General features: G+C 33.8%; 2 protein-coding genes across 3 annotated transcripts; both read right to left on the bottom strand.

The window, feature by feature from the left end:
• Positions 1 to 263: 263 nt before the first annotated feature.
• LOC147568437 (protein yippee-like) lies at positions 264 to 3,594 on the bottom strand. Of its 2 annotated transcripts, XM_086654878.1 has the most exons (5): positions 3,260 to 3,594; positions 2,154 to 2,197; positions 1,655 to 1,763; positions 1,460 to 1,515; positions 264 to 569 (listed from the first exon to the last, which is right to left on the bottom strand). In XM_086654878.1, the coding sequence occupies exons 1-5, from the start codon at positions 3,356 to 3,358 to the stop codon at positions 497 to 499; spliced, it is 381 nt and encodes a 126-aa protein (XP_086511004.1). In that variant the 5' UTR covers positions 3,359 to 3,594; the 3' UTR covers positions 264 to 496. The 2 variants fall into 2 exon arrangements, with proteins under 2 accessions (XP_086511004.1, XP_086511005.1); XM_086654879.1 differs by lacking the exon at positions 264 to 569 and having other exon boundaries at positions 1,387 to 1,515; positions 3,260 to 3,395.
• A 1,902-nt stretch (positions 3,595 to 5,496) lies between these two features.
• LOC147568438 (uncharacterized) lies at positions 5,497 to 6,865 on the bottom strand. Its single transcript, XM_086659802.1, has 3 exons — positions 6,362 to 6,865; positions 6,042 to 6,267; positions 5,497 to 5,945 (listed from the first exon to the last, which is right to left on the bottom strand). Exons 1-3 carry the CDS (start codon positions 6,863 to 6,865, stop codon positions 5,497 to 5,499), a joined length of 1,179 nt encoding a protein of 392 aa, XP_086515928.1.
• Positions 6,866 to 9,855: the final 2,990 nt, after the last annotated feature.

Here is a 9,855-nt window from a genome sequence, read left to right on the forward strand (position 1 = left end):
TTCAACACAAAGTAAACCAAACTTCCATTCATAATTCTATAGGATCCTAACTAAACACAGCAACCAAGCTAATTGATCTATGGGCAGCCATATACCACACAACAACAAAATCAAAATCAATTTTGGGGCAATGAATATTATTTATAAGGGCGACCTTAATAATAGATGAGCAACTATTGACCGTATATCTATCACGCTTAGAGTTGTTTAGCATTTTCGTAAAAATTAGGCACTTATCAGAAACACGCTTCGCTATTAAAATACAACCGAATCTGAACAAAATATCATTGAATATGAAGATGTTTAAGGTAATATATATACGGCATTTTACTATATAAGAGGAGAACAACTAAAACAACAATCACAAAAGAGTTTTAAGATCAAGAGAGGGCATCAAAAGAGTTCCAACAAAGCCTATATACTCAAGAGTAATATTTGAACCTATACACAGTAAGATCAGGTATCAGGACTGCAACGCTTCCGAGCAGAATGTTAATTATTCATCTACATCACTTTGAGTGTCCTGGTTGCCCCAGATATAACTCCCACCTGGGCCTATCACCTTATACCTGCTCACAACAAGAAGAAAGCTGTAGAAGTCAGAATATTACGCCAATGCACAAGCCCAAGTCAGACAAAATCGACCAAGTTCGTTTTGGTTTCGGTCAGAAAAGCGCTTAGTTTTGGTTGGTCTGGTTTGGTTCGACCGGTTCAGCCCATTTTTGCTCATCCCCACATAGTAGTAAGGAGTAGACGAGTAGTCGAACACTAATCAGAATTGTTCAACAATATATGTGTGTGTGTGTGTGTTAAAGGTTCTAGTCGTCTGTGTTAAAGGTTCTAGTCCGCTAACTTGAGGCTAATAAACCTAGTCGAATTGGTCAAGTTGGGATTAGCTATATAATCAGGTACCCATAATGAGTAATCATGACTTTAACAACATCTGGTATTGGATAAAATAGTTGAAATTGATCAAAGAAATTGTTTTATTCCTTGATGGATTACAAAAGAAATATAAGACTCTATTTATAGAGTTACAATACTACTAGTTTCTAACTTTACTAGTTTCTAATATTTTACTAGTTTCTTAATAGTTTATACTAATATATTTACTAGTTCCTAATTCTTACTAGTTTCTAATATTTGATATTTCCTAATATCTATTATATGGGATATCTTAATATATAGAAAGATATTTCAACAAAAATTAGTGGAGCAGTGTATATAATAACTTAATAAGTAAATTTTGGAGTCGTTTCTATTGATATTATATGGTGCTAGCATCATTGAGATATTTAATAGTGGAAGTCGGTTAATACCTATTACCTAATTACTGAAAAAGAATATACGTTTTCTATCATGCATTTATAACAAGTAAGTTTCATGCTTAGGAAGTAAAATGGTAAGTCAAATCAAGAACTTCAAATTCAACATCATCTGTGGCTAGTTATCAACCAACCTCTCGAGGAGGAACTTCCCTTCTTTGTATTGCTGGCTCTTTAACTGTGCCTTTTCCTGAGAAAAATAAAACTTCGGCGTGAGTCACTCACTAATTGCATAGCCACATGCTTTTATCCCAACTTCGTAACGGTCTAAAACTATCCTAATACATATAAAAGGGTTTAGTATCTAAAAGTTCGGTTGTGTATCTTACGTATTTCCACCCCACCATAGATCCGCAACAAACACAGAAAATATCACGAACAGTGTGCCACCCAGTCAACATCATCCGGTCATCCTCCTCACCGAATGAGACATTCACACTATCAAATATTAGAAGAAGATGAATATTAGTTTAGGCTCAAGACTAGCAATGCAATAAGATCATTTGAAGATTTGAATTACAGAAAACCGAAGAAATTTCTCTAGGCTCAAACTGAACCAGATAAGAAACGGGTTTCCTCTTTCACGCAGTACAACCCATAAATTTGAAGTTACACGGAGACGACGAGAAAATAATAATGCTTTAATTGGTATGCTGAGAGGTAATGGATTTGCAAATATCCGGATAAAACTTTTCATAACTCGAAAAACAAAAGCAAGTTGTCATCTAAGATTTAAAATTCACAGAACCAGTCCATTAATCAAAATTCCAGTATCCTTTCCCATGCCTGAGTATAAAATGAAACACGGGGTGTATAATAAAGACTTACACTTTATCGATCAGGTAAGCTTTTCCATGCTTGCAGTGGAACATCTGAATATAAAAGGAAATGAGTTAGAAAAGTTTCCAGCTGAAGCATTTTATGTATGGCTAATAACAACTAGGGTCTTATATGCAAGAAAGAATAATGTGGGTATTGGTCTATTGATGTCATATGAAGTTAAAAAAGAACTCCATATTCGACTCGTGTTATTGCCTAAGCTCGAGCCTACTTGTAAGTCCACCTACACAATCACTAACATCGACTGTACTTTACGAGCAATTTTATATTTTTCAATTGACCACCATGGACAGATTTAGGAATTACTTTAATCCGTAAAGTTGGGAGAAAAAGACAACCCTAAGTATTAAAGAGTAATCATGATTAACAACCCTGATTCTAGATATAGAATGAAGTAACAAAATATATCTGTATCTGAAATATAAGCGTTCAAGATTCGAAATTTCAGAGATGCATGTCAATATGGAAGATCGTCAACGCGACAAAAATCCTCAAAAGCTACGTGTTTGTTATTAAGTAGCGACAAATTCATAGATAAAGCGAATACTTATAGACTCAATAACTAAAGAAACTTCCATCAAAGGCTTATAGAAAAGTTCGGTGAGACGCCAAAAAACCTAATTGCAGTTCCGAACGACCCACTTAGGCATGAAAAACAAGCATCATAAAAAAGAACGGCAATACATGCAAATGCTTAATTGCTTGTATCAGAATAATTCTCCCGATTTCGGATAAAAACACAGACAGGAAACTTCAAAACTAGACTATCAAGAGCTCAGAACAAGCCCAAAACTAAATGTAGATGGAACCTCAAAATACTAATTAGAAAACTCATGATTATTAAAATACTACCAATGCAGCAAGTGAAGAACAATTCAAGAATCAAGTAGGCCACATGAAATATTGAAGAAATCAGATAAAACATCAAATTGGGTTAAAATAATCAGATACCAAATTACTCAACAACCCACTGATTTAAGAGTAATCCAAAACCCCATTATGTAGTTACTAATCAAGAATCAAAGAAACCATACAAACAAAAGATTAAAGAACACAAAGTAGACAGAGGGAGAGAGAGTCTGAGGAAATCAAACCCTTGAAACGATATGTTGAGGAACAGCGAGGGGAGTGTTGCAATGCTTGCATTGATAAATGTTGTTCCCTTCCAATTCAACCAAGTGAAGCCTACCCATTTCTCTTCTTTATCTCTGAAACAAGAATTCGATTTCCTTTCTTTTTTTTTTACCCAGAGAACCAATTTCTGTAAGAGAAACGATTGATGGGAGATAGATACATAAAGAGAGAGAGAGAAAGTAAAAGGAAGAAAGCGATGAGTTCGAAGTTGGAGGGATTTCCTCCCGCTTTCGAAACGCCAACTGTTAAAAGAAGTGAGGCTGGTGAGTTGAGTGACTCCAACACAAACAACTTTGGAATTGTGGGAAGATTTTGGGCTATCTATTTGATTTTATTTTGGCCCATCTCATTATTTCATACCAAAAAAATCCATATTTCTTCCTTCCACATTTGTCCTTTTATTTTTTTTTTTGTTGAAGGATCCACATTTATGAGATATAATGGGCACTCAACACTTGCTAAAAATGAATTCAGCTCAATTGGTAAGATTTTGTATGAACTAATATTCATAGATATTTAGAAAAGGTTTTCTTAAGCTTAGAAAGAAAAAAGTGAAACCTTCAATAAGTTCACAAAGAGAAAAAGTGAAATTATAAAAGCCTAGAAAATTTGAAATTGTAAGTTAATTGAATAAAAGCTTTTGATCCCTAAAAAGTTAAAATTTCGAATTGAATTGTCTAAACTGTTTGTTTTTTGACAAAAAAATCTCTGCCTCTTTTGTTTATTTTTATATAGTCCTCAATTCAAATTTTTCTCTCCTCTTCCTAATGTCTTTTTAAATATCATATTCTTTTTTTTTTCTAATTTTAAAATCTAGAATTTATGTCACTTTTTTCTTCCTCTTCTTTGAGTGGCTAGAATAGTAGAATGCTACTACATAGACTAGAAAAGAATTTTGAACAAGAAATAAGGAGGGATCTAATGGAATTGAGAGCGCCTATAGACAGTAATACCATTTTAGGAGGTGCAAATAGACAAAAAGTCATCTGAAGGGGTAACCAGTAGAATAGAAACGCGTTACATATCAAGAGGCAGGCCCTATAGAATTCCCAAGTGTGATCGACCCCCATTGCACTTGGTGTTCACTCGAGCCGTACTTTCTCTTTTTGTTGATATTCGCTCGAGCCATACTTTGGGCTCGAAAATGGAATGCCATAACCAGATAACGCATTCTGAAATGATGTTTTGTGCATGGAAATGAAACAGGATGACATTTGACGATTCTTGGTACTTCAACCCAATAAAGTGGATTTGTGATTCTCTTTCTCTTAAAATCGTCCATCATGTAATCCAAGAGCAAAATCAATTTGTACCAATTTTGTTCCTGACAAACCAAAATAATATAATATGCCTTTATAGAGCCAACAACTGATAGCTCAGTTCAGGAGCGCACCCACGTAGGGGGCCGTGGGGATACGTGCCCCCACGATTCCGAGTTAAAAAATTGGTTAGGTCCAAAAATTCAGGGTCGTGTTTAGGTAAAATACGCGTAATTCCTAGGCTATGTTACAAAGCCACAGTTGGCTCAATGGCCGGGTAATTAGTTGTTCGGGTTGCATGTCACAAAATGGAATCCCACCGTCTTATTTTCTTTATTGCTTTTTTGGGTATTTTGTTTTGAGAAGAACTAAAGGCTCCTTGCTTTAGTATTAAAGGTGCCTCATTCCTTCACAAATTTTCTCTCAAATTTGCCTTAAGGGAGGCGCCAGAGTTTTCTTTTGAAAATTTCTCATTGGTTTTTGCACCTACTATCTTTGAAGTTATCTGATTAGTACTTTAAGTTATTCGTTAAGATCTTTTTACTAGAAACTTAAAGTCCGGATCTTCGAAGATCTCAAAAGTTTCGGGACAAAAATTTATCAAAATTTTGAAGGTCCAGGAACTTTTAAGTTGTGAAAAATTTTTAAAACATTTTTACCTGGGACATTAAAATTCCTGGATCATTAAGTTCTGGAACATTTTTATTAGAAATTTTGTTAGAATTTTGGAGGATCAATTTTAAATCTAAGTCTTTCAAACAAATGGTTAAGATTAAAACAAAAGATATTATTCTATATACTTATTTCTTTCTCATTATTGTTACGCAAAACGAAATGTAATAGAAAAAAATGAAATATTTTGAGTTTTTTTGTCCGTAAAACGTGATAATAACTATTAAAATTCGACGATAAAAAAAAGTCAAATGTTTGACATATAACTATATGACTCTGTCATTCCACATTCTTTCAGCAATACTATCTCTCCAATCACCAGCTTGTTGTCTTTGTTGTTCTTGACTTTGAATCTCTTCATCATAATCTTCATCCGGGATACACTCATCGGTTTCTTCTTCATCTGGAGCAAATTCGTCTGAACTCCATTCTCTTCGAATAAAGTTATGCAATCTTGTACATGCTAAAACTAATTGTGATTGTGATTTAAACGGAAAGGATGGAACAGTTTTGAAAATTTTGAATCTCGCTTTAAATACACCGAATATTCTTTCTATCGCGGTTTTTAAAGAAGAATGACGATGATTAAATAATTCCTCTTTAGTTTCTGGACGTCTAGTACTCCCAAACTCCCTTAAATGGTATCGAACTCCTCGATATGGTGTCAAAAATTGAGGACGATTAGGATATCTGGCATCTGCCAAATAATATTTACCTACAACACAAATATTTAAATGAAAAATATATATTCATATATCATCAAATCAAAATATATTAAAATGAATTTCGGTAAAAATAAAAATTATCTTACCATGCGGCACTTTAAATCCACCGCTTCCCTCTAAAGCATCTTTTAGTACTCTTGCATCATTTGTTGATCCTTCCCATCCACTACGAACATATATGAATTGCAAATCAAAGGTGCACGCCGCCAAAACATTTTGTGATATAATTCTTTTTCTATTACGATATGCAACCGAATTTTTTATTGGTACCATGGCCGGAATATGTGTACCATCAATCGCTCCAACACAATCCTATGTTTCAAACATAACATGATTGATAAAGTTAACTTAAGAGTAAAATATATAATTAAATTAATTTTAATCCAAAAAAAATTTATTTGATTACCAGAAAGTAACGATTGAAGCGATCATCTGTTAGGATCTTCATTGAGGTGGTCGTTGGAGTTTTCACCATTAATTTCGGAGCTAATAAGGTTAACGCTTTCAACACTTTATTGAAGTTTATGCTTGTACAAAATTTAGATCGATCAAATCTTTCTCGAGTTACTGAATAACTATTATTCTGACCATCCGTTAAAAGAAACATCTCAAGCATCTCTTCCACACTAACATAACGAGTACCCATTAAAAAAAACTTCTCTTTTAAAATTCGACATAACTTGAGGAATGTATCTGGATACATCCTATAAATCTCATGAAAATCATCAGGGGAATCACTTAATTTTTGTTGGATATAAATGAATCCTTTACTAGAGACTGACTTTCTTTGAGCATTAGGTGCATGTAGACAAAAATTGCAAGTAAATGCGATTGCACGAATAATAATGTCATTGTTACTATTTATTTTTTCAACATGTTCCTCACCTTCAACATTATCTTCATAATCCATTTGATAAATCCTAACAAATAAACAATGAAATAAAATACGTCAAAAACATTATAACATAACCCTTCTAAGATTGCTCAATATAAAAAAAAACATATAGAAAACCATATAAATCTTTAAACGATATTGTCGTTCCACTAACATAAATAAAGCATAAAATAGTGTATTTGAAGCATAAACAAAACAAACTAAAATAAATCTTAAACCCTAAACTCCAAAGTATCATTTATCAAGCTCCGATAGCATCCAATTTTTTCGCTCATCCAGATTCATCATGGAAAACATCATTTTCTGCTCCGGAGATTTTAGAAGTTTTGCTCCTTCCATTTTTATTGTGTAGTCCAAATCAGGAATCTCATAAAGTGCTTTACACCAATCGTTTGAACTCTTTGTAGTCTGAACAAGTTCTTCAAGACTCAGACTGATGCAGGCGCATAGGCGTGTGGGCCCACGTCCACGCGTGCCCACACCCTATTAAGTCATAATAGTAGTTTATTTAGTAGAAAAGAAGTTACTATAATTTGATATTTCTTTATTTTAAAGTTTCTATGTTTGAGTAGTTTATTATTTTAGGAATCCTAGTTTGAGTCTATCTAGGAAGGTTTATTATCTTATAAAAGGGGATCTAGTCTATGTTATTATTCACCTTGAAGAGAAAATCAATTGAAGTTAATAAGAATTTAAGTTTAGTTTATCGTTTTCTTTAATTCTTCTTAGTTTATTTTATTATTCCTCTGCGTCTACATCAAGTGGTATCTAGAGCCAATTTTTTTTTTTTTTTAACCAATCACAATGGTTAATTCTACCGTTCCTACTCCAACAGTCAAAGAGAAGACACCAACTTTTGCCTCCGAATGGGACAACATCAACAAGAAGTTATCCTCGGTTACAATTTTAGAAGAAGCTTTCGAAAATTTCAAGAAGGAAACCATGGAAAAATTCGATCAAGTCAATGATTCGATCATGAAGCTATCTAAACAAATCGAAGGCATATGTAAGTCTCCCTCTTTTACCACTACTCCTTCTTCTACTACTTCCATTCAAGCATCATTATCACTTCCAACCACAACACCAACTTCAAATTCCATACTTGGACAACCTAACACAACCCCGATTCACATCAACCCTACATCACCACTATCACCGGTTTTCCCACTAACATACATAAACCCTTCAACCTCCATGGTCGATACTGTTGAAAGAAATTTTCTTCATAAAATAAATACTAGTTTTTCAATGAGGGATGAAGAGAAATTCGTTGAGACAAATAAAGAAGAAGAGGTCCAATTAAATAACACAAGCTCCGACAATTTATTTGATCCGTATATAATTTCGAGAGAAGAATTAGTTGTTTCGAATCACAAAATTCTTCCACATCAAATTGTGTCGTCATTGGTGTTACCTCCTCATTATCATGAACTTATTACAACTTTTAGGTTGTCTTCATGGAACCAATTGGAATATACCGATCACGTCTTCGATACAATGTCCCATGATGGGGTTTCACCTACTCGATTCTTTCCATTCAAGGAAGAAATTAATAGGACACCGGTTCTTGCTTCACAAAATACTTCTACTACAAAATTGATTTTTTGTGATATATTGGCTAAGGTGGTTCCAAACGTGACAATTTGTGATGAAGTTTTGGTTTATAAGCTTCACGAAGATGAACGTGGGAAAATATCTAAAGTTTTGGTCCATTTTTGTCTTCTTCGAATTTTCAGGAACTTTCGTGAAAAATGGGAATTAAGGATCGGTATGGCGAAATTCATCGTATGCGGTTGCATCAAATTGTTTTCTTCATCGAAAAGGTTCGGGACGAACCTTCTGGGGAACAGGGTGCTGATGCAGGCGCATAGGCGTGTGGGCCCACGTCCACGCGTGCCCACACCCTATTAAGTCATAATAGTAGTTTATTTAGTAGAAAAGAAGTTACTATAATTTGATATTTCTTTATTTTAAAGTTTCTATGTTTGAGTAGTTTATTATTTTAGGAATCCTAGTTTGAGTCTATCTAGGAAGGTTTATTATCTTATAAAAGGGGATCTAGTCTATGTTATTATTCACCTTGAAGAGAAAATCAATTGAAGTTAATAAGAATTTAAGTTTAGTTTATCGTTTTCTTTAATTCTTCTTAGTTTATTTTATTATTCCGCTGCGTCTACATCACAGACCCATTCTTTCACTAACTTCTTCATAGTGTGTCCTTGCTCGTTTTCGTTGGACAGGTAATTTGCCTACTTGGTTGGTTTGATCTATAAGTATTATCCTCAATGTTTGGAGGCGCATAACGTTGGTCACAATTAATACTGTTTGGAAAAGGGTCTAAGTCGACATCGAAGTTGTCGACATCAATCCCTTGTAACCCCTCGACTGATGCTTCACAAGCATTATCTCCAACAGCTAAAGACCCTCCAAATATTGTGCACCAATCCTCGTATTCTGGATATCTGTCACTCCGGTAATCCTTAGCATTAGGGTGTTTCTGCAATAAACTACTTGGATCAAATATTTTACTAAGAATTTTATTACAGTTACTTCAATTAAATTTTATGTTTAATTACCTTAAAATATTCTTCCCAAACTTCTTGTGGAGCGGTGATCTTACAGGTGGTTGCATCCCAACCAAATCCAGAGCATGAAGCCATTAACTCTTTAATTTGTTTATACTTACCTCTCCACTTCTTAATTTTACTACTTACATGTTCTGATGTTTTATTACCGTTACACTTTTGATTTAGAGCTGGAATAATTACTTGGTCATAGTACGTCTTTGAAAGTGCACCATCTTTTCCGTATTTACCGCTATTCATGGCTTCAACAATAAGTTGAAGTAACACTTCATTTTCAGTTGGAGTCCATTTCATATACTTTCTTGTTGTCTGTGAACTCATCTAACAAAAATAAATAATAATTTAAATTAAATTATCTTACTCAACGAAATACTAGATAATACTACAATTCAAATAATGATTTACATATTTTTTTAACTT

Source organism: Eschscholzia californica, unplaced genomic scaffold (assembly GCF_041429995.1).
Source record: "Eschscholzia californica isolate CP2 unplaced genomic scaffold, dmEscCali1.0.p SCAF_1, whole genome shotgun sequence".
Taxonomy (NCBI): Eukaryota; Viridiplantae; Streptophyta; class Magnoliopsida; order Ranunculales; family Papaveraceae; genus Eschscholzia; species Eschscholzia californica.

Bases quoted from the DNA above. Each gene is read 5' to 3' on its own strand.
- LOC147568437 (XM_086654878.1), bottom strand. From the start codon at position 3,358: ATGGGTAGGCTTCACTTGGTTGAATTGGAAGGGAACAACATTTATCAA. The intron at 1,516-1,654 runs GTAAGATACACA...TATTTTTCTCAG, and splicing joins CTATGGTGGGGTGGAAATAC to GAAAAGGCACAGTTAAAGAG. The intron at 570-1,459 runs GTTGGTTGATAA...TGTTGTGAGCAG, and splicing joins GGGAAGTTCCTCCTCGAGAG to GTATAAGGTGATAGGCCCAG.
- LOC147568438 (XM_086659802.1), bottom strand. From the start codon at position 6,865: ATGGATTATGAAGATAATGTTGAAGGTGAGGAACATGTTGAAAAAATA. The intron at 6,268-6,361 runs GTAATCAAATAA...TTTGAAACATAG, and splicing joins GCTTCAATCGTTACTTTCTG to GATTGTGTTGGAGCGATTGA. The intron at 5,946-6,041 runs GTAAGATAATTT...TTTGTGTTGTAG, and splicing joins TGGATTTAAAGTGCCGCATG to GTAAATATTATTTGGCAGAT.